This window comes from Hyla sarda, chromosome 5 (assembly GCF_029499605.1).
Source record: "Hyla sarda isolate aHylSar1 chromosome 5, aHylSar1.hap1, whole genome shotgun sequence".
NCBI classification, from domain to species: Eukaryota; Metazoa; Chordata; class Amphibia; order Anura; family Hylidae; genus Hyla; species Hyla sarda.
The window spans coordinates 76,278,071-76,302,601 of NC_079193.1; the positions used below are offsets into that span (position 1 = coordinate 76,278,071).

Sequence of the window (24,531 nt, forward strand, 5' to 3'; positions counted from 1 at the left end):
GTATCACTTTAACCGTATGGACCTACAGAATAATGATAAGGTGTAATTTTTACCGAAATATGCACTGCGTAGAAACGAAAGCCCCCAAAAGTTACAAAATGGCGTTTTTTTTCGATTTTGTCGCACAATGATTTTTTTTTCCGTTTCGCTGTGCATTTTTGGGTAAAATGACTAATGTCACTGCAAAGTAGAATTGGCGACGCAAAAAATAAGCCATAATATGGATTTTTAGGTGGAAAATTTAAAGGGTTATGATTTTTAAAAGGTAAGGAGGAAAAAACGAAAGTGCAAAAACGGAAAAACCCTGAGTCCTTAAGGGGTTAAACACTGTTATACAGGCTGTGCACTTTCTTTTTATCTATCACTACTTTCTATTTATCTATCACTATATAATATAGCCATATTTATCTCTGTCTATCTATTGATCTATCTAACTATCATCTATCTGTCACTATTTAGCTGTGCCGCCTTTCTTCAGTGTCAAAATCTTCTCTGAATAAACAGCTGCATAACAAAAGAGCAGTTCTAAAGGACTGCGGCTACAGAGACAGCATTGTTACATCCTGGATATCCATCAATGAGGAATCCAAACATAGCTAGAGTTCTATGTAGACATACCTCATCTGTATACATGCTGGATGTAACTAAATATTGCCATATACATGACTGAGTTAAAAAGGAGATCAACCACATCTTATGTAGCGGTTTACATAAAGCACACTATGCTAGTCATCTGCAGGAAGAGATGACATCACTGTTCTACCTATCAGGACACATTTAGAAAGCATTATTATGCTCTTAGTAATAAAGTTTACATCATATTCAGCTCTGTTTTGCTGATTTGTGGCGTTACATTCCAGGAAAGGTGGTGAAAGCTCTGTTTTGTGAAAGTACTTCTGCCAGGCTGAGATCACTGGTGCCAACTCCAATGCAAAGATCTCTATGTAAGTATCTAAGGTACTGAATGGACAGAACAAAGGCTGAGAGGGCACCCTGAATCTATTTCCCTGGGGTTATCATAGTGTTACTGAGGAGAGGCTAGTGTTGGGCGGTATACTGGTTTATACCGAAAACCAAAATTTTTGTCCTGCACGATATGAATTTTTCCCATATCGCAATACTGGTTGGGCCCCTCCCCCTCGCGAATGAATTATCAACCCAGCGCTGCGCTGTCCCCATCGGGGAACTAATCATATGTGACCTGCGAGCGCTGTTCTGCTCCCCCCCCCCCAATTAATTATTAGCCCAGCGCTGCACTGTCCCCATAGGGGAACTACTCACATGTCACTCGCAAGCGCTGCCCTCCCCGTCCTCCTGTTTGTTGCGGTCTATGTCAGGAACTGTCTAGAGCAGGGGAGGTTTGCTATGGGGATTCTTCTACTTTGGGCAGTTCCTGACACAGACAGAGGTGTCAGCAGAAAGCACTGTGGTCAGACAGAAAGAACTACACAACTTCCTCTGGAGCATACAGCAGCTGATAGGTACTGGAAGGCTTACGCATTTTTAAATATACAGTAATATCTAAAGTAATTTACATTTAAAAAAATTTTAAATGACACTCCACTTCTTGTGGAGAATACAGCAGCTGATAAGTACTGGAAGGATTAAGATTTTTAAATAAAAGTAATTTACAAATCTGTTTAACTTTCTGGCACCAGTTAATTTGAAAACATTTGTTTTCCACCGGAAGCAGTTTTTTTTTCCAAACAGTGTGCCTCCAGCTGTTGCAAAACTACAACTCAGCATGCAAACTTGATTGATGGGGTTCCAGGTGCCGAGACCTTCACCAATTGCTACAACAAAGGGACAGATATACTCTGTTGTACACTGTCCCCCTTTGTTTTTTATTGTATCCACTTGACTTTTCTCAGAAAGCTGAGCAAGTGGTGTTTGGATTCTTAAGTCTATTAGACTTTCCATATGACTCCATTCACCATAAGCTCGGCTTTCTGAGAAGAGCTGAATAAAAGTAAAAGAGTCCAAAACTCCACAGAGCACTTTTGTCCCATCATTTTAGCCATAAGTGCCTCAGCACCCAGACCCCACCGAACAAAACGTTTTACATTTCCCTCTGACACATCAGAAGTTTGTAAGATGTAAGAATATTTATCCTTAAATGATTTCCACATAGGGGTGATAATCCAGTCATAGGATCGAGTGGTGTTTTTTGTTTACACATTACTCACTATAGTTCATCACAGTCCCAGAGTATTCACAGTATGGTCAGACATTGTACATTAACTTCCTGTGTGAAAATAGGATAATGCAACCTCTGCTTCCCCAGGATTTCTCACATGGATGATGCTCTGTGGAAGAACCTTATAGCTGTAGTTACATACATAATGTAGAGCGGCACAGACGTAAAATTTGCAGGGGTTGATATTGGCATTATGAGACCTCCTCCTTTTATTAAAGGGTGCTCTAGGGCAAATCCTCAACTATTCCACTTTTACATTTTAGACAAAAATCTTTTAGAAAAGACGCAATTCATAAATCAGCAACCACTGCAAAGTCAAAAAGCAAAAGTGTGTATCAAAGTCATTTTAGTCAAGATCACTTCAGGGAAAAAAACTCACACAAATTTTAAGAAACGGATAATGTTAACATTTCTGCGCTTTTTCTACACCAATGGCATTGGTCCCCAATGGCCCTCATCCCCTTTGTGCTGCACATCTGTCTTCTTGTCAGCATTAAATCATGGGTTCACTAACCATATTAATTGTGATGTGTGTAACACTATGGACAACACTAAGTGAGCTGAAGATTATTACTGCTGCCGAAAGACGCATCTGACCTCTTTCACCCATAATGGACCTGTCAAGAAAATAAATAAATGAATAGACTGCGGCTTAATACTGTGGTTTATTGACCATCCCATTAATCTGCTTGTTTTTTTTAAGAATATCTGTCACTGAAGGTTAAAAAGGACCAGTCAGCACTCCAGTTTTAGGAAATACTCACATTCCTTGTGAACTAACAATTCTGGAGCATCTTTTCTTAGAGCTGTGTATTTAGTCATTCCTCTGTTATTCCTCTTGGAAATTTACAATCAAACTGACAACTGGGCATATTTATTCCCCTCGTCAGCCCTGAAGTTTGTAGGGAAACAGTAAAGTCCTTGTTGATTTCAAAGGGAATTCTTCTGCTCTGTTCGTATGTCTCAAGTTCAGCGCAAGAACCAGAAAGGTACCTCCAGAGAAGTACCTTTTCTCAATGGGACGGTGCTTATGTTTGCGCCAGACAAAAGTGACGATTTGAATAGTGTGGATGCACTGAGAAAATACACTGTAAATTCCTTAATTTGAATAAACCCTTAAGCTAAATTGAAGGGAGAAACGTCTTGCAAGACTTTTTAAACATTTTCTACCACCTAAAATACAATTGTTACAAGTGGAGAGAGAATTGGTGTGCTCACAAGGTGACAGGGAAAGAGGAAGCATGGCAATGTGGTGGGATATGGGAAATCGAGTGATAAAGCTGATAGGTCCTCGAGATCCTACATTGATGTCCTCATTTTCCTAAAGGTCTCTATAAAATATGAACTGATGGGTTGCTATGATCGACCACCACACTTTTCCTTGGCACTGACTGTTTCCAGTTTTCACCACATATATGCAGAGTGGCCCACTTTTTGTACAGTAAGACATCCATGTTAATGTAAAGCCAAAAGGATACACGACCTGCTGGAGTTACTAGTGTTCAGGACTGAGGAATGTTACAACAACCTTGTATGGATATCTGCCACAAAGTTATAGCATAAAACTGTCAGAAATAATATTTATTCTCCACCTCATTGCTCCCTGAAAAAAGAAATGTGAAAGCATAATGCTGGAAAAAGCTAACCTTTCTCCAGATTAACCAAGGGATTCTAAAGGGAATTATGCATGTGACCTTTATCAAAAAACATGGTAATAAAATGGTTATATACAGCAATATACTATCTAGACGGATCCATGTGGTAAATACACATCCCATAAAAATACAGATACATGGTAGGAGAATAAGACTGTCACTGCCACTAGAGCATGTGTGACTGACTACGGAAATACTGACACAATCTTCATAAAACCAGCAAATATGTATTATAAACTGTGTGTGAGTACGCTACGCTCATATCTGTACAGTAGCCTACATCTGAGATATATATATATATATATATATATATATATATATATAGCTCCAACTGAAGGAAGAAGCAGCACAACAAAAAAATGCAGAGGAGCAGCGGGTGCAAGCGGGCCCAATCGCAGCCCGGGTCACTGGCAGCAGTAGTGATACAGAGCAGTGTAAAGTGTCCCGCAGCACTCCAATGTAGTGAACAAAAAGGTTTATTTCGTCATGGTAGGATACAGCGTTTCAACCGTTAACACGGTCTTTTTCAAGCATGCAAAGTGACACAAACCTCCCATATTTATATGGGGTACAATCAAAAAACTATTTGGTGCTCATTATGTTAAATAGTACAGTAATTTAAATACACACATATGTACAGGTGAAATACAAAGGATAATAAGTGGTTAACAGTGCACAGTGATATTCCATCATAAAATGTACTTTATACAGTATATACATATTTGCCAGTGCTGTGTACAGTGTTAACTATGTAAGCATGGTGATTAAAATAAAAGCAATCAGAGGGAAAATCGTGCCATGTTATAAAACACTCACCAGTCCTTTGTAATGGCGGCCATTCCCTGCCCCAGTGTGTATACGGCTGTAAGGGATTCCGCTAACCGGCTGTTAGGAATTCCACTAACTTTATTCACTTATTCATAGTAGGTATCGACCGATATCGTTTTTTTAGGGCCGATACCGATAATCGGTGTAGGTTAGGGCCAATAGCCGATAACTTATACCAATATTCCGGTATAAGTTATCGGCTATTTATCCCCCCGCGACACCGCTGCAGATCATTGATTTAAAGCGTGCGTTTTAAATCAATGCACTGCAGTGGCTTTTGCGGTGCCATAGACCGCCGCCGCCACCCACTACTCTCCCCCTGGCTGTCCGGGAGTTCTGAGACCTATCACCGCCACCGACCCGCCGCACCGCGAACGCCCCCCCCCCGACCTGCCGCACCACCCCGGCCCCATTGCCTCCCCCATCCCCGGTTTTATAATTACCTGTTCCCGGGATCCACTCTACATCTGGCTCTGGTGGCGTCCTTCTGAACTGTCACTGTGTGCACAGACGGTGACGTCACGTCACGCACGTCATGCACATCACGTCACTGCGCACAGCGTAACGCAGGACACAGCAGGAGCAAGAAGAAGCGTGGGCCCCGGGAACAGGTAATTATAAAACCGGGGATGGGGGAGGCAATGGGGCCAGGGCGGTGCGGTGGGGGGGTGCGACGCGGTGCGGCGGGTTTAGGCGGTGCATTATCGGCTTACCGATAATGCCCAAAATCGTGATTATAGGCCAATAAGATCGGCCATACCGATAATCGGTCGATCCCTAATTCATAGTTCTCCTATATATACATCTGCCTTCATTCACATGCAGTTTACCCGATGTATACATACAACACGGGAGACTTCCCGGTTCCAATATGGTTTCCGAAGCCCTAATACATGCAACACGCATGCGCAAGCGATTCGCTTCCTTTTCCCTTCACTGACATGGCATGATCCGAAAGCACAGTGAGTGTGCGCGGACCATGACGAGTAGCTATGTTGCTTGGCGACAAGCTATGCAGTTCTGTGATTGGCTGCACTCCGGCCGGTTAGCGGAATCCCTTACAGCCGTATACACACGGGGGCAGGGAATGGCCGCCATTACAACAGACTGGTGAGTGTTTGATCACATGGCACCATTTTCCCTCTGATTGCTTTGCACCTGCACCATGCTTACATAGTTAACACTGTACATAGCACTGGCAAATATGTATATACTGTATAAAGTGTATTTTATGATGGAATATCACTGTGCACTGTTAACCACTTATTATCCTTTGTATTTCACCTGTACATATGTGTGTATTTAAATTACTGTACTATTTAACATTACAAGCACCAAATTGTTTTTTGATTGTACCGCATATAAATATGGGGGTTTGTGTCACTTTGCATGCTTGAAAAAGACCGTGTTAACAGTTGAAACGCTGTATCCTACCATGACAAAATAAACCTTTTTGTTCACTACATTGGAGTGCTGCGGGACACTTTACTCTGCTGTATATATATATTAGGGATCGACCGATTATCGGTTATATTATCGGCCGATATTCACAATTTTGGACATTATCGGTATCGGCAATTACCCATCATTAATTATCATTAATGCAAGCGTATACTGTCCAGGCATTCTGAGAGTTATAGTTTTACAACAGGGAGTTGTAGTTTTGCAATAGCTGGAGGAACACTGTTTGGAAACACTGCCATACAGGAATATGATCCATTCTTCCTGCAGCTTTCTGAATTGTTTGGGAGCCTTCTCGACACTCAATGAATTGTGGATCGGTCCTTGGAAGAATCTAAAGACATTATACTGCTGGAATCTAGATCTAAGGATACATTACTTTTCTAGCATTCACTGGCACAAAGATTTCAAATCTAACTAGTAATGATACCATATTTATTGTGACTTCATAGATATTAGTAGGTATATTACAGAGTTTTTTCACTAGGCCAAGCAGTTGGGGCAGGAGTGCAGCTATGTATTACCACTGTGGGATCACGTGGGCAGAACGGCAGTGCCCGGGCGATCATCCTAACATCCCAGTACATCAAAGTGTGCAAACTACCTCAGCACTATATACAATACAGCACTGTGATAGTATTTTTCTATCTACCGTATTTATCAGCGTATAACACACATTTTTTTAGGCTAAAATTTTTAGCCTAAAGTCTATCTGCGTGTTATACACCGATAAGTCGCTGCAGTTCAATGATTTAAAGCCGGCGCTTTAAATCAATGAACTGCAGCGGCTTTTGCAGGTCCAGAAACCTGCCGTCGCTGCCCGATTCTCTGCCCCTGCCTTTCCTGAGGTCCAGAGACTGCCGGCGCCGCTGCCCCAATGCCTCCCCCATTCCCGGTTTTATAATTACCTGTTGCCGGGGTCGGGTCCGCGCTGCTTCTGGCTCCTGTGTGGCGTCTCCTGCGTTGTTGCTATGCGCTGCGCAATGACGAGTGACGTCGCGTTGAAGACGTCACTCGTCATTGCACCTCGCAGCGCATAGCAACGACGCAGGAGACGCCCCACCGGAGCCAGAAGCAGCGAGGACCCGATCCTGGCAACAGGGGATGGGGGAGGCAATGGGGCAGTGGCACCGATAGCCAGGGGGAGAGAAGCGGCGGCAGCAGGGCTCTAGACCACAGGAAAGGCAGGGGAAGAGAAGCGGGCAGCGACAGCCTCTCTCCCCCTGCCTTTCCTGGGGCTCTGTGGGGTGAGAAGCAGTGTATCGGGGTATACACATGCACACACAAGCACCCTCATTTTACCAAGGATATTTGGGTAAAAACTTTTTTTACCCAAATATCCTTGGTAAAATGAGGGTGCGTGTTATAGGCCGGTGCGTGGTATACCCCAATAAATACGGTATATAGATACATTTCTGTTAATTCTTATATATGTGACTGAGCAATGCTTCTAGGAACAAGTAGCTCAGTAAGGCTGGGTTCACATATGTCCGGCATAAGTAAACTCAGCCTAGATCTCGACGCAACTGATGCCACAACTGATGACAAGCAGGATTTTTGTGTGTAATTGTTAAAGAAAAACTGAGAACCAGCCCATTGGTGGTTGTAATACTGATTCTTCTCCAGATTTCCTCTTAAAAGACTTAGCTTCAAATTCTGCACCTATTCCACTCCAAGCAGAAGATAGCAGATTTGCAGAATTTTCTGACCAAACCGATAAGTATACATCTTTACAACTATATGTACCTTAACCCCTTAAGGACTGAGCCCTTTTTCACCTTAAGGACTCGGATATTTTTTGCACATCTGACCACTGTCACTTTAAACATTAATAACTCTGGAATGCTTTTAGTTATCATTCTGATTCCGAGATTGTTTTTCCGTGACATATTCTACTTTAACATAGTGGTAAAATTTTGTGGTAACTTGCATCCTTTCTTGGTGAAAAATCTCCAAATTTTATGAAAAATTTGAAAATTTTGCATTTTTCTAACTTTGAAGCTCTCTGCTTGTAAGGAAAATGGATATTCCAAATAAATTTTTTTTATTGACATATACAATATGTCTACTTTATGTTTGCATCATAAAATTGATGAGTTTTTACTTTTGGAAGACACCAGAGGGCTTCAAAGTTCAGCAGCAATTTTCCAATTTTTCACAAAATTTTGAAACTCGCTTTTTTTCAGGGACCAGTTCAGGTTTGAAGTGGATTTGAAGGGTCTTCATATTAGAAATACCCCATAAATGACCCCATTATAAGAACTGCAACCCCCAAAGTATTCAAAATGACATTCAGTAAGCGTTTTAACCCTTTAGGAGTTTCACAGGAAAAGCAGAAAAGTGAAGGAGAAAATTCATAATCTTCATTTTTTATACTCGCATGTTCTTGTAGACCCAATTTTTGAATTTTTGCAAGGGGTAAAAAGGAGAAAATTTTTACTTGTATTTGTAGCCCAATTTGAGTAAGGAAATACCTCATATGTCTATGTTAATTGTTCGGCAGGAGCAGTAGAGGGCTCAGAAGGGAAGGAGCGTCAAATGGTTTTTGGGGGGCATGTCACCTTTAGGAAGCCCCTATGGTGCCAGAACAGCAAAAAAAACAGCATGGCATACCATTTTGGAAACTAGACCCCTCGGGGAACGTAACAAGGGGTTATGTGAACCTTAATACCCCACAGGTGATTCACGACTTTTACATATGTAAAAAAAAATAAAAAAAATTTACCTAAAATGCTTGGTTTCCCAAAAAATTTACATTTTTACAAAGGGTTAAAGCAGAAAATACTCCCCAAAATTTGAAGCCCAATTTCTCCCGATTCAGAAAAGACCCCATATGGGGGTGAAAAGTGCTCTGCTGGTGCACTACAGGTCTCAGAAGAGAAGGCGTCACATTTGGCTTTTTGAAAGCAAATTTTGCTCTGGGGGCATGCCGCATTTAGGAAGCCCCTATGGTGCCAGGACCACAAAAAAAAACCCACATGGCATACTATTTTGGAAACTAGAGCCCTCGGGGAATGTAACAAGGGGTTAAGTGAACCTTAATACCCCACAGGCGTTTCACGACTATTGCATATGTAAGAAAAAATAAAAAATTTTTACCTAAAATGCTTCTTTTCCCAACAATTTTACATTTTTAAAAAGGGTAAAAGCAGAAAATACCCCCTAAAATTTGAAACACAATTTCTCCCGAGTACGGCGATACCCCATATGTGACCCTAAACTGTTGCCTTGAAATACGACAGGGCTCCAAAGTGAGAGCACCATGCGCATTTGAGGCCTAAATTAGGGATTGCATAGGGGTGGACATAGGGGAATTCTACGCCAGTGATTCCCAAACAGGGTGCCTCCAGCTGTTGTAAAACTCCCAGCATGCCTGGACAGTCAGTGGCTGTCTGGCAATACTGGGAGTAGTTGTTTTGCAACAGCTGGAGGCTCCGTTTTGGAAACCGTGGAGTACCAGACGTTTTAAATTTTTATTGGGGAGGGGAGGGGGGCTGTGTAGGGATATGTGTATATGTAGTGTTTTTTTACTTTTTATTTTATTTTTTGTTAGTGTAGTGTAGTGTTTTTAGGGTACAGTCGCACGGGCGGGGGTTCACAGTAGTTTCTCGCTGGAAGTTTGAGCTGTTGGAGAAAATTTGCCGCAGCTCAAACTTGCAGCCCGATACTTACTGTAATCCTCTGCCCATGTGAGTGTACCCTGTACATTCACATTGGGGGGGACATCCAGCTGTTGCAAAACTACAACTCCCAGCATGCGCTGACAGACTGTACAAGCTGAGAGTTTTAGTTTTGTAACAGCTGTAGGCACACTGGTTATGTATCACTGAGTTTGTGACCTTACTCAGTGTTTCAAAACCAGTGTGCCTCCAGCTGTTGCAAAACTACAACTCCCAGCATGTACGGTGCATGGTGTAAGGTGACTGCTGGGAGTTGTAGTTTGCAACAGCTGGAGGCACACCGGTCGTGAAACACCGAGTTAGGTAAAAAAAACAACTGAGTTTCACAACCAGTGTGCCTTCAGCTGTTGCAAAACTACAACTCTCAGCAGTCACCGACAGCCAACGGGCATGCTGGGAGTTGTAGTTATGCCACCAGCAGATGCACCACTACAACTCCCAGCATGCACTTTAGCTGTTTGTGCAAGCTGGGAGTTGTAGTTATACAACAGCTGAAGGTACACTTTTCCATAGAAAAAATGTGCCTGCAGCTGTTGCAAAACCATAAGTCCCAGCATGCCCATAAGGGAATGCTGGGACTTGTGGTGGTCTGCCTCCTGCTGTTGCATAACTACAGCTCCCAGCATGCCCTTTTTGCATGCTGGGAGCTGTTGCTAAGCAACAGCAGGAGGCTGTAACTCACCTCCTGCTGCTGCTCCATCGCAGGACTGTCCCTCGCCGCCACCGTCGCTCCTGGGGCCCCGATCCCAACATGGACGCCGGGGATCGGGGTCCCCAGCACCCGGGGTCATCGTCCCGCACCTGCTCACGTCCTCCGGAAGAGGGGCGGAGCGGGTGCGGGAGTGACACCCGCAGCAGGCGCCCTGATTGGTCGGCCGGTAATCCGGCCGACGAATCAGGGCGATCGTGAGGTGGCACCAGTGCCACCTCCCCCCTGCAGGCTCTGGCTGATCGGGGCCGTCAGAGACGGCCCCGATCAGCCAGTAATTCCGGGTCACCGGGTCACTGGAGACCCGATTGACCCGGAATCGCCGCAGATCGCTGGACTGAATTGTCCAGCGATCTGCGGCCATCGCCGACATGGGGGGGCATAATGACCCCTCTGGGCGATATGCCGGGATGCCTGCTGAACGATTTCAGTAGGCATCCGGCTCCGGTCCCCAACCGGCTAGCGGTGGGGACCAAAATTCCCACGGGCGTATGGATACGCCCTGCGTCCTTAAGGACTCGGGATGCAGGGCGTATCCATACGCCCTGCGTCCTTAAGAGGTTAAAGGGGTACTCTGGTGGAAACCATTTTTTTATTTTTACATCCACTGGTGCCAGAAAGTTAAACAGATTTGTAAATTACTTCTATTAAAAAATCTTTACCCTTCCAGTACTTATTAGCAGCTGTATGCTACAGAGGAAATTCTTTTATTTTTGAATTTCTTTTTTGTCTTGTCCACAGTGCTCTCTGCTGACACCTGATGCCCTTGTCAGGAACTGTCCAGAGCAGGAGAAAATCCCCATAGCAAACCTATGCTGCTCTGGACAGTTCCTGACATGGACAGAGGTGTCAGCAGAGAGCACTGTGGACAAGACAAAAAAATGAATTCAAAAAGAAAAGAATTTCCTCTGTATCATACAGCTGCTAATAAGTACTGAAAGGATTGAGATTTTTTAATAGAAGTAATTTACAAATCTGTTTAACTTTCTGGCACCAGTACATTTAAAAAAAAAAGTTTTCCACCAGAGTACCCCTTTAAGGGAATTTCGCTCAGAGATTCAATCTCCATCGCATTAGGACCGCGTTGACCTGCGCTGTCACCACTGACAAGCAATGCAGTCCGCTCATTATTTTGCCGAAAGAATGTACGTGTTTTTTCAACAGATCAATTTCAGTGGCGGAATTTTCCACCGCTGAAATTCCGTAGTGTGTACATTCCCTTAAATTAGCTGTATACGTTTTCTGCTACAAATCCATGTGTGTAATAGGTGGATACTGCTGCATCCATTTGCTATGGATTTCACTGTGAGTTTCACCCCTCTACAGGTCACATTCTGAACTGTCTGTGAATGAGATCTGTTAGAATCTCATCCATGTGTATTGTACTGTAATCCGCTGTAGAATTTCTAGTCTGTTTCCTAAACACCGTCTATGGGCTGTGCATTTAAATGGACTTGAACTGCCCATGGACAGATGTGGTGCTGTTTTTGGAAATAGCAGATGTTTTTTCATCAGACCTGGGTATCTTTAAATGGTTTAGATATAAGATGGAAAAAAAAAGTAGTCGTAATCGTAGTATACTAAGAAACATAAACAGACAAGTAACTCAACTAAAAACCTAGGTTTTTATAGGACATTTGTATACATGATAGCATCCTGGTCCCCGATACATAGGGTACAGGCATGGAAAATCTGTCCTAATAGCCAGGAAAAGCCATTCAGTATCAATGTCATGTATCATCATTCTCTCCATGACATCAGATTTGCCTTCTGACACTGTAATAAAGCTACCGGCAACTGGGAATTGAGAGAGTCCATTGACAGGACTGTGTCTAGGAATCTACATCAATGCTCCAGTAAGGTCCAGATTTTACCTTAGAAGTAGCGGGGAGTCGGCACTCGTATCTGTAGCGTGGTGTTCGCGGACCAATAGGCATCGAATATAGGTAAAGAAATCCCGGCACTCACAAATATTGCTTAATCACCTCGGGTGTTTTATTCACACATAAGGTAAAGGTGTAGCCACTCGCAGGACGCATTTCGGCCAGTTGATGAAGGCCACCTGTTGGCCGAAATGCGTCCTGCGAGTCGCTACACCTTTACCTTATGTGTGAATAAAACACCTGAGGGGATTAAGCAATATTTGTGAGTGCCGGGACTTCTTTTTCCTATTTCAGATTTTACCTTAGACCACTGTTTACCAACCAACGTGCCTCCAGCTGTTGCAAAACAACAGCTCCCAGCATGCCCGGACAGCCTTCGGCTGTCCGGGCATGCTGGGAGTTGTAGTTTTGCAACAGCTGGAGGCACGCTGGTTGGGAAACACTGCTGTAGACTGTCTGAATTCTATGGGAAGGAAGAAACTAGCATGTTCTCCAGCCCTAGAAAAAAGTTCAAAATGTTACAAGGGAATATATATCCTGTTTAATATTTATCATCTACTGTAGGTTCATTGGCCATAATACCAGATCCTCAAAAATAACATATTTCAGTACTAGAAAGATTCATAGGTACATACTGTACACATCCGAGCTCCTGATCCCAGCTCTTCTATGGAGCAGAAGGAACAGTCACTTAGTCGCCTCTACTGAATCCGCGACCATGACAAAAGCTAAGCATGTGAGTGTCATTCTGCCAAGCGTCTGCATCCACAGCCATCAAAGAGGTTTCTTCTTCCCAGTAAACGTTGTCCACATCGTGCTCTGGGCTATTTTATGGCAGCGTGCTGTGTGCCTACATCAGGACTGTGACTAATGCTATTATGATGAGAAGCTATAGTAGTCGTACTGGGCACCACATCAAATGCCCTGTAAAGTGCTGGGAAGCTTTACTGATCCTTGTTACCCAATATGTTTCCTTTGTACTAGCTCCATCGGCCTGCAGTTACCAGTTTATTTATATATACGCTGCTATTCTCTAGGCTTAAAGGGGCCCTACAGATTTACTGCGGACAAAATAAAAGTGCCCTAGCATTGTAAGATGGTCCTTTGGGCTCATTTTGGGAACACTGGTTGTGCTCGGCCACTGACACTGTGTGCTGACACTGACCTGCTTTTATATGTAGTATCCATAAATATGGAAGCCAAAATGTTCATAAAGATCCAGGTCTACCTAGATGTAGAGCTATATAAATATATAGTGCTGTATGAACCCCAAAATGTACATAAAGATCCAGATCTATATGCGGTACATGATCAACTTTATGGATATATATATAGTGCTATATGAACCCTAAAATGTAATTAGATCCAGTCCAAATACTGTATACGGATAACTGTATTTATATATAATGCTATATGAACCCTAAAATGTACATAAAGATCCAGATCTATATACTGTACATGAACAACTGTATGGATATATATATAGTGCTATATGAACCCTAAAATGTAATTAGATCCAGTCCAAATACCGTATATGGATAACTGTATGGATATATAGTGCTATATGAACCCTAAAATGTACATATATAGATCAAGTCTAAAAAATGTATATGGACAACTGTATGGATATATATATATATATATATATATATATATATATATATATATATAGTGCTATATGCCTCCCAAAATGTACATATAGATAAAGGTCTACATATATGAAGAGCTACTGTTACGCCGAGCGCTCCGGGTCCCCGCTCCTCCCCGGAGCGCTCGCTACACTTCCCTCACTGCAGCGCCCCGGTCGGTTCCACGGACCCGGGGCGCTGCGTTACCACCTCCGGCCGGGATGCGATTCGCGATGCGGGTAGCGCCCGCTCGCGATGCGCACCCCGGCTCCCGTACCTTACTCGCTCCCCGTCAGTTCTGTCCCGGCGCGCGCGGCCCCGCTCCCTAGGGCGCGCGCGCGCCGGGTCTTTGCGATTTAAAGGGCCACTGCACCGCTGATTGGTGCAGTGGTTCCAATTAGTGTTTACACCTGTGCACTTCCCTATATCACCTCACTTCCCCTTCACTCCCTCGCCGGATCTTGTTGCCCTAGTGCCAGTGAAAGCGTTCCTTGTGTGTTCCTTGCCTGTGATTCCAGACCTTCTGCCGTTGCCCCTGACTACGATCCTTGCTGCCTGCCCCGACCTTCTGCTACGTCCGACCTTGCTTCTGTCTACTCCCTTGTACCGCGCCTATCTTCAGCAGCCAGAGAGGTTGAGCCGTTGCTAGGGGATACGACCTGGTCACTACCGCCGCAGCAAGACCATCCCGCTTTGCGGCGGGCTCTGGTGAAAACCAGTAGTGACTTAGAACCGATCCTCTAGCACGGTCCACGCCAATCCCTCTCTGGCACAGAGGATCCACTACCTGCCAGCCGGCATCGTGACAGTAGATCCGGCCATGGATCCCGCTGAAGTTCCTCTGCCAGTTGTCGCTGACCTCACCACGGTGGTCGCCCAGCAGTCACAACAGATTGCGCAACAAGGCCAACAGCTGTCTCAACTGACTGTTATGCTACAACAGTTACTACCACAGCTCCAGCAATCATCTCCTCCGCCAGCTCCTGTACCTCCTCCGCAGCGAGTGGCCGCTTCTGGAATACGACTATCCTTGCCGGATAAATTTGATGGGGACTCTAAGTTTTGCCGTGGTTTTCTTTCCCAATGTTCATTACACTTGGAGATGATGTCGGACCAGTTCCCCACTGAAAGGTCTAAGGTGGCTTTCGTAGTCAGCCTGCTGTCTGGAAAAGCCCTGGCTTGGGCCACACCGCTCTGGGACCGCAATGACCCCGTCACTGCCTCTGTACACTCCTTCTTCTCGGAAATTCGAAGTGTCTTTGAGGAACCTGCCCGAGCCTCTTCTGCTGAGACTGCCCTGTTGAACCTGGTCCAGGGTAATTCTTCCGTTGGCGAGTATGCCGTACAGTTCCGTACCCTTGCTTCAGAATTATCCTGGAATAATGAGGCACTCTGCGCGACCTTTAAAAAAGGCCTATCCAGCAACATTAAAGATGTTCTGGCCGCACGAGAAATCCCTGCTAACCTACATGAACTCATCCATCTTGCCACTCGCATTGACATGCGTTTTTCCGAACGGCGTCAGGAGCTCCGCCAGGATATGGACTCTGTTCGCACGAGGCGTTTCTTCTCCCCGGCTCCTCTCTCCTCTGGTCCCCTGCAATCTGTTCCTGTGCCTCCCGCCGTGGAGGCTATGCAGGTCGACCGGTCTCGCCTGACACCCCAAGAGAGGACACGACGCCGCATGGAGAATCTCTGCCTGTACTGTGCTAGTACCGAACACTTCCTGAAGGATTGTCCTATCCGTCCTCCCCGCCTGGAAAGACGTCCGCTGACTCCGCACAAAGGTGAGACAGTCCTTGATGTCTACTCTGCTTCTCCACGTCTTACTGTGCCTGTGCGGATGTCTGCCTCTGCCTTCTCCTTCTCTGCTGTGGCCTTCTTGGACTCTGGATCTGCAGGAAATTTCATCTTAGCCTCTCTCGTCAACAGGTTCAACATCCCGGTGACCAGTCTCGCCAGACCCCTCTACATCAATTGTGTAAACAATGAAAGATTGGACTGTACTATACGTTTCCGCACGGAGCCCCTTCTAATGTGCATCGGATCTCATCACGAGAGGATTGAACTGTTGGTCCTCCCCAATTGCACTTCTGAAATCCTTCTTGGACTTCCCTGGCTTCAACTCCATTCCCCAATCCTGGATTGGTCCACTGGGGAGATCAAGAGTTGGGGGCCCTCTTGTTCCAAGGACTGCTTAAAACCGGTTCCCAGTAAACCTTGCCGTGTCCCTGTGCTTCCTCATGTAACCGGTCTCCCTAAGGCCTATATGGACTTTGCGGACGTTTTTTGCAAAAAACAAGCTGAGACTCTACCTCCTCACAGGCCTTATGATTGTCCCATTGACCTCCTCCCGGGCACTACTCCACCCCGGGGCAGAATCTATCCTCTGTCCGTCCCAGAGACTCTTGCCATGTCTGAATACGTCCAAGAAAATTTAAAAAAGGGCTTTATCCGTAAATCCTCCTCTCCTGCCGGAGCCGGATTTTTCTTTGTGTCCAAAAAAGATGGCTCTCTACGTCCTTGCATTGACTACCGCGGTCTTAATAAAATCACGGTTAAGAACCGCTACCCCCTACCCCTCATCTCTGAACTCTTTGATCGTCTCCAAGGTGCCCATATTTTTACCAAACTGGACTTAAGAGGTGCTTATAATCTCATCCGCATCAGAGAGGGGGATGAATGGAAAACGGCATTTAACACCAGAGATGGACACTTTGAGTATCTGGTCATGCCCTTTGGTCTATGCAACGCCCCTGCCGTCTTCCAAGACTTTGTTAATGAAATTTTTCGTGATCTACTATACTCCTGTGTTGTTGTATATCTGGACGATATCCTGATTTTTTCTGCCAATCTTGAAGAACACCGCCAGCATGTCCGTATGGTTCTTCAGAGACTTCGTGATAATCAACTCTATGCCAAAATAGAGAAATGTCTGTTTGAATGCCAATCTCTTCCTTTTCTAGGATACTTGGTCTCTGGCCAGGGACTACAAATGGACCCAGATAAACTCTCTGCCGTCTTAGATTGGCCACGCCCCTCCGGACTCCGTGCCATCCAACGTTTTTTGGGGTTCGCCAATTATTACAGGCAATTTATTCCACATTTTTCTACCATTGTGGCTCCTATTGTGGCTTTAACAAAAAAAAATGCCGATCCCAAGTCTTGGCCTCCTCAAGCGGAAGACGCCTTTAAACGACTCAAGTCTGCCTTTTCTTCGGCTCCCGTGCTCTCCAGACCTGACCCATCTAAACCCTTCCTATTGGAGGTTGATGCCTCCTCAGTGGGAGCTGGAGCTGTCCTTCTACAAAAAAACTCTTCCGGGCATGCTGTTACTTGTGGTTTTTTTTCCAGGACCTTCTCTCCGGCGGAGAGGAACTACTCCATCGGGGATCGAGAGCTTCTAGCCATTAAATTAGCACTTGAGGAATGGAGGCATCTGCTGGAGGGATCAAGATTTCCAGTTATTATTTACACCGATCACAAGAACCTCTCCTACCTCCAGTCTGCCCAACGGCTGAATCCTCGTCAGGCCAGGTGGTCTCTGTTCTTTGCCCGATTTAATTTTGAAATTCACTTTCGGCCTGCTGATAAAAACATTAGGGCCGATGCTCTCTCTCGTTCCTCAGATGCCTCTGAAATTGAACTCTCTCCTCAACACATCATTCCTCCTGACTGCCTGATTTCCACTTCTCCAGCCTCCATCAGGCAAACTCCTCCAGGAAAGACCTTTGTTTCTCCACGCCAACGCCTTGGGATCCTCAAATGGGGTCACTCCTCCCATCTCGCAGGTCATGCGGGCATCAAGAAATCTGTGCAACTCATCTCTCGCTTCTATTGGTGGCCGACTCTAGAGACTGATGTGGTGGACTTTGTGCGAGCCTGCACTATCTGTGCCCGGGATAAGACTCCTCGCCAGAAGCCCGCTGGTTTTCTTCATCCTCTACCTGTCCCCGAACAACCTTGGTCTCTGATTGGTATGGATTTTATTACTGACTTACCCCCATCCCATGGCAACACTGTTATTTGGGTGGTCGTTGATCGATTCTCCAAAATGGCACATTTCATCCCTCTTCCTGGTCTTCCTTCAGCGCCTCAGTTGGCTAAACAATTTTTTGTACACATTTTTCGTCTTCACGGGTTGCCTACACAGATCGTCTCGGATAGAGGCGTCCAATTTGTGTCTAAATTCTGGAGGGCTCTCTGTAAACAACTCAAGATTAAATTAAATTTTTCTTCTGCATACCATCCTCAATCCAATGGACAAGTAGAGAGAATTAACCAGATCTTGGGTGACTATTTACGACATTTTGTTTCCTCCCGCCAGGATGACTGGGCAGATCTTCTACCTTGGGCCGAATTCTCGTATAATTTCAGAATCTCTGAATCTTCCTCCAAATCTCCGTTTTTCGTGGTGTACGGCCGTCACCCTCTTCCCCCCCTCCCTACCCCCTTGCCCTCTGGTCTGCCCGCTGTGGATGAAATTTCTCGTGATCTTTCCACCATATGGAAAGAGACCCAAAATTCTCTCTTACAGGCTTCTTCTCGCATGAAGAGATTCGCAGATAAGAAAAGAAGAGCTCCTCCCATTTTTTCCCCTGGAGACAAGGTATGGCTCTCCGCTAAATATGTCCGTTTCCGTGTCCCGAGCTATAAGTTGGGACCACGCTATCTTGGTCCTTTTAAAGTTTTGTGTCAAATTAATCCTGTCTCTTACAAACTTCTTCTTCCTCCTTCTCTTCGTATCCCTAATGCCTTTCACGTCTCTCTTCTTAAACCTCTCATCCTCAACCGTTTTTCTCCTAAATCTGTTCCTCCCACTCCTGTTTCCGGCTCCTCGGACATCTTCTCTGTCAAAGAGATTTTGGCCTCTAAAAAGGTCAGGGGAAGAACTTTTTTTTTAGTGGATTGGGAGGGTTGTGGTCCAGAAGAGAGGTCCTGGGAACCTGAGGACAATATCCTGGACAAAAGTCTGATCCTCAGGTTCTCAGGCCCCAAGAAGAGGGGGAGACCCAAGGGGGGGGGTACTGTTACGCCGAGCGCTCCGGGTCCCCGCTCCTCCCCGGAGCGCTCGCTACACTTCCCTCACTGCAGCGCCCCGGTCGGTTCCACGGACCCGGGGCGCTGCGTTACCACCTCCGGCCGGGATGCGATTCGCGATGCGGGTAGCGCCCGCTCGCGATGCGCACCCCGGCTCCCGTACCTTACTCGCTCCCCGTCAGTTCTGTCCCGGCGCGCGCGGCCCCGCTCCCTAGGGCGCGCGCGCGCCGGGTCTTTGCGATTTAAAGGGCCACTGCACCGCTGATTGGTGCAGTGGTTCCAATTAGTGTTTACACCTGTGCACTTCCCTATATCACCTCACTTCCCCTTCACTCCCTCGCCGGATCTTGTTGCCCTAGTGCCAGTGAAAGCGTTCCTTGTGTGTTCCTTGCCTGTGATTCCAGACCTTCTGCCGTTGCCCCTGACTACGATCCTTGCTGCCTGCCCCGACCTTCTGCTACGTCCGACCTTGCTTCTGTCTACTCCCTTGTACCGCGCCTATCTTCAGCAGCCAGAGAGGTTGAGCCGTTGCTAGGGGATACGACCTGGTCACTACCGCCGCAGCAAGACCATCCCGCTTTGCGGCGGGCTCTGGTGAAAACCAGTAGTGACTTAGAACCGATCCTCTAGCACGGTCCACGCCAATCCCTCTCTGGCACAGAGGATCCACTACCTGCCAGCCGGCATCGTGACAGCTACATTGATGTATACAGGTATATGAACCCCAAAATGTACATATATAGATCAAGTCTAAATACCGTATATGGACAACTGTATGGAGATATATATATATATATATATATATATATATATATAGTGCTATATGCCTCCCAAAATGTACATATAGATCAAGGTCTACATATATGAAGAGCTATATTGATGTATACAGGTATTTGAACCCCAAAATGTACATATATAGATCAAGTCTAAATACCGTATATGGACAACTGTATGGATATATATATATATATATATATAGTGCTATATGCCTCCCAAAATGTACATATAGATCCAGGTCTACATATATGAAGAGCTATATTGATGTATACAGGTATATGAACCCCCAAATGTACATACAGATCCAGGTCTATATAGATGGACACCTATAGGAGTACTAAAGGTACATTAAGATCTATGTAGTGATGCTTCTACCTATACCTACTGCTATGTGAACCCATAATGTACATAAGGACATAGGTTCAGATATACTGACACCTATATATGAATCTATAAACTGAAATGCACATATAGATCTGGATGTCTATAGATATCATATGGATCTGGTGATCGAATACAACAGACACACACACACATATATATATATATATATATATATATATATATATATATATATATATATTCTGCATGCACGTAAAGTTCTGGATCCACATATACTGACAGTAATATGGATTCTATAGGTGCACTGCAATCTACGTAATACAGCATCTTTATGTTATACTGTATATATGAACTCTGCATATAGATCTGGATCCTCATACACAGACAGCTCTATGGATTATGTCCTGACATGCTGGGAGTTGTAGTGTTGTACTGCTATGGACAGCGCTATATAACTCGACGCCTACATATAGAGGGGGATACATGACCACTGTCCCCCAAGTATTACCAAGATAACACATACTATATAATAAGATAATAGAGACAATATAATATGATAATAGATACTATATAATAGGATAACATTACAATACTTTAGAATATAACATTATAACTGATACCATATATAATATGATAACTATTCTATACGGTAATAATGTAGTATATAACATTCCATTACTAGTCCACGTGACTTGTATTAGTTCCATAGTCTTCCTACAGTTATACAGTAAATACCAGTGTTTCCTAACCAGTGTGCCTCCAGCTGTTGCAAAACTACAACTCCCAGGATGCCCGGACAGCCTTCGGCTGTCCGGGCATCCTGGGAGTTGTAGTTTTGCAACAGCTGGAGGCACACTGGTTGGGAAACACTGGTATATACGGTGATATTCCCAGACCGGCCCCTGGCACCTGCTCCCTCTGCGGTGCCCATCTCTCCGTTGGGCACAACCACTCACCTGACTGGCAAAGTCCCAGGAGAAGCGAGAGTAAACCGAGAGTCAGCAGGCTGCTGCCGAGGGTCCCCCGGGGAGGGTGGGCTGCCATCCCGCAGGGTCTGAGGACGGCTCGGGGGGTGTAGGCTTTGTGGGCACAGGCGGCCGCGCATATCGCCTTCTGCAGATGGCCGGGCTTCTCCTTCTCCTCTAGCTGCAGCATTGGCTTCTCCCGGAGCGGAGCATTGGAGACTACAGGCAGTGCCAACCTTGTGTGCCCGGCCCGGCTGCCATCCCTCACACAAAGAGCCTATTCTTGTCAGTGCGGGCACAGGCTCCGAAGTTCAGTGGCGGAGGCAGCACACAGGTGGCTTTATAGAGGCAGCGCAGACCTCCCGCCTCAGCGCATGTCCGCTCACGGGAGAGCCCAGGTCATTAGCATGTCCCCTCATGCCAAGACAAAGGTGCCGAGACAATGGGCAGGATGAGCGGCTCCTGTCAGGTACCGCGACCCTCCCGCCTGGTGTGACTGGAGCGCAGCAGAGTTCGGTGTTGCTAGGAGACGGGAGCCCGCACTCACTGAGGAGACTGACTTGTGCAGCTCGGCTCGGCTCGGAGTGTGGGCGGGGGAGCATAAGTGCGGCATGATGTCACCGCATCCCGCTCCCACTTTTCTTTGTTTTCTCCTGGCTCCCTCTCACAGGCGCCCTTGTTCTGGGAACCTACATGAGAGTGCAGGGGGGGATAGCGCACTATTCACACTAGAGCTGGACAACCCTCTATACAGACTGGTACCAAACAGACAACGCGGGAACACCTGTCACAGCTGCCAGTGCAGCCCTCCTCAGCAGCTGCCGCAAAACTACTACAACTCCCAGCATGCTGGAGTACACTCATATGAAACATCATTCTCCAACTCCTGACTGTCCTGAAGGCTGTCAGAGCATGCTGGGAGTTGTAGTTTTGCAGCAGCTGGAGAGATACACGTAGGAGAACACTGATAAAAAAAAAAACACCAGTCTTCAACCCATGTCTATCCTGAAGGCTGTGAGAGCATGCTGGGAGTTGTAGTTTTGCAACAGCTGGAGGGATACACATAGGAGAACACTGATAACAAATAATTTAAAAAAAAACAGTCTTCAACCCATGTTTATCCTGAAGGCTGTCAGAGCATGCTGGGAGTTGTAGTTTTGCAACAGCTGGAGGGATACACATAGGAGAACACTGATAACAAATAATTAAAAAAAAAAAACAGTCGTCAACCCATGTCTATCCTGAAGGCTGTCAGAGCATGCTGGGAGTTGTAGTTTTGCAACAGCTGGAGGGATACACGTAGGAGAACACTGTTAAAAAAAACAAATAAAAAAAAACTGTCTTCAACCCATGTCTATCCTGAAGGCTGTGAGAGCATGCTGTGAGTTGTAGTTTTGCAACAGCTGGAGGGATACACGTAGGAGAACACTGATAACAATTTTTTTTTTTTTAAACACCAGTCTTCAGCCCATGTCTATCCTGAAGGCTGTCAGAGCATGCTGGGAGTTGTAGTTGTGCTGCAGGTTTGCAGCAGATGGAGAAAAACAGGTTGGAGCACACTGGCCTAAAGAAGTGTTTTCCAAACAGTGTGTCTCCAGCTGTTGCAAAACTACAACTCCGACCTGGAGACACACTTTTTGGTAATCATTGGTTTAAAGAAAGAGTCTCCAGTCACTGGCTTTAAAGACGGCTGTCTGGGCATGCTGGGGGTTGTAGTTTTGCAACAGGCTGAAGGAAATTCATCTAAAGCAATAGTCTGCAAACCATTGCTCTCCAAAGGCTGTTTGGGCTTGCTGGGAGTTGTAGTTTTGCAACAGGCTGAAAGAAACTGATCTAAAGCAATGGTACCCAACCTATGGCTCTGAGGGATACTATCAGGGCTTGCTAGGAGTTGTAGTTTTGCAGGTTTTGCAAGAGTTTACAAAAGATAAACCTAAAGTAATAGTCTCTGACCCGTGACTCTCCAGAAGGCTGTCAGAGCATGCTGGGAGTTGTAGGTTTGCAACAAGCTGAAGAAAACTGACCTAAAACAATAGTCTCTGTCCTCCATGGCTCTGCAGAAAGATATCAGGGGATACTGGGAGCTGTAGTATTTGCTTGCGGTCGGGAAACCGCATACGGCCAAAATAGCAGCCAACCGGAGGCTGCGGTTCACTCCGGTCGGCTCATAGACATACATTAACTACGGTTCCCGAATACGGCTGAGTGCGGGCGCCGCAATTAAGCCCCGCCGACCCCTCCTCCCAGTCGTATACAGGAACCGTAGTTACAAACCGTAGTGTGAACCCAGCCTTACACTGACGATATACAGTAAGTCTGGAGTATTCCCCAATGCATACCTCCAACTTATACCACTGTATAACTGTCAGGACGTGGCCATAATGCTAAAAATGTATACTGCTACACTTTAAAAATAATCTGTTGGAAGCACATACAGTACCACCCCTACAGAAGCCAAATATATATTCCTTGGCCTCTAAGTGAATAGAAGCCAACTTAAAAGACCATAAAAAAGAATTCAGTGGCGATAATAGAGTGCAAGTAAAGAAGCGGGAAGAGGGACAAGATGAAGGAGTCCTCACCAGCAAAATGCATCCTAAGTGCCACTGGAGAAGAGGGGGCTGATGACCGTTACTGCCTTCGGAAGAACAGCAACTACTTCACCACCAATGGTTAAAGGAGTACTCTGGTGGAAAACTTTTTTTTCTTTCTCTTTAAATCAACTGATGCCAGAAAGTGAAACAGATTTGTAAATTGCTAGACATGTCCAGAACCAAAAATTTCGTTTTTTTCATTTTGTTCATTTTCGTTTTTTATAAATTTTCTGTTCTGTGAATATTCGCAATGCTGTGCATTCGTCATATTCGGTTTTCGGATGCATCCGCGAATTTTTTTTTCGTTTTCAGATGCATTCGTTTAAAAAACAATCAATGCATTCGTTAATTCTGATTTTTGGTTCTGCACATGTCTAGTGATCCCTCAACATACGATGGTAATTCGTATGTTGAGGGATTCGTGCAATGTAAAAAAGTTAAGTACTACTCACCTGTCCCCGCTGCTCCCGATGGTGTCCCCGGGCTTCCGCTGGGCTCTCCTAGTCCTCTTCGGTACTCCGCTGGGCTCTCCTAGTCCTCTTCGGTACTCCGCTGGGCTCTGCTGGGCTCTCCTGGTCTTCTCCGGTCCTCCGTTGTCTGCCGTAAGGCCTTACTGGGCCTCCGTAGCGACGTCATCACGTCTCTGCCGCACGCCGTTCCTATTGGATGACGGGACGGCGTGCGCGACGGCGTCATGACGACGTCAGAGGGAGACCCGTATTAAGGCCCCGGACCAGCCCAGGACCCACCGGAGGAAGGCCCGGAGCAGCGC

General features: G+C 45.7%; 1 protein-coding gene across 1 annotated transcript in view; it reads right to left on the reverse strand.

Moving 5' to 3' along the window:
* The window catches only part of ITGB8 (integrin subunit beta 8), a 153,199-nt gene extending 131,441 nt beyond the window's left edge, over positions 1 to 21,758 (reverse strand). Inside the window, exon 1 of the mRNA XM_056519730.1 lies at positions 21,157 to 21,758. Coding sequence (XP_056375705.1) covers positions 21,157 to 21,355 — 199 coding nt within the window. The 5' untranslated portion in view covers positions 21,356 to 21,758. The remainder of the gene's footprint in view (positions 1 to 21,156) is intronic.
* Between the last annotated feature and the right edge of the window lie 2,773 nt (positions 21,759 to 24,531).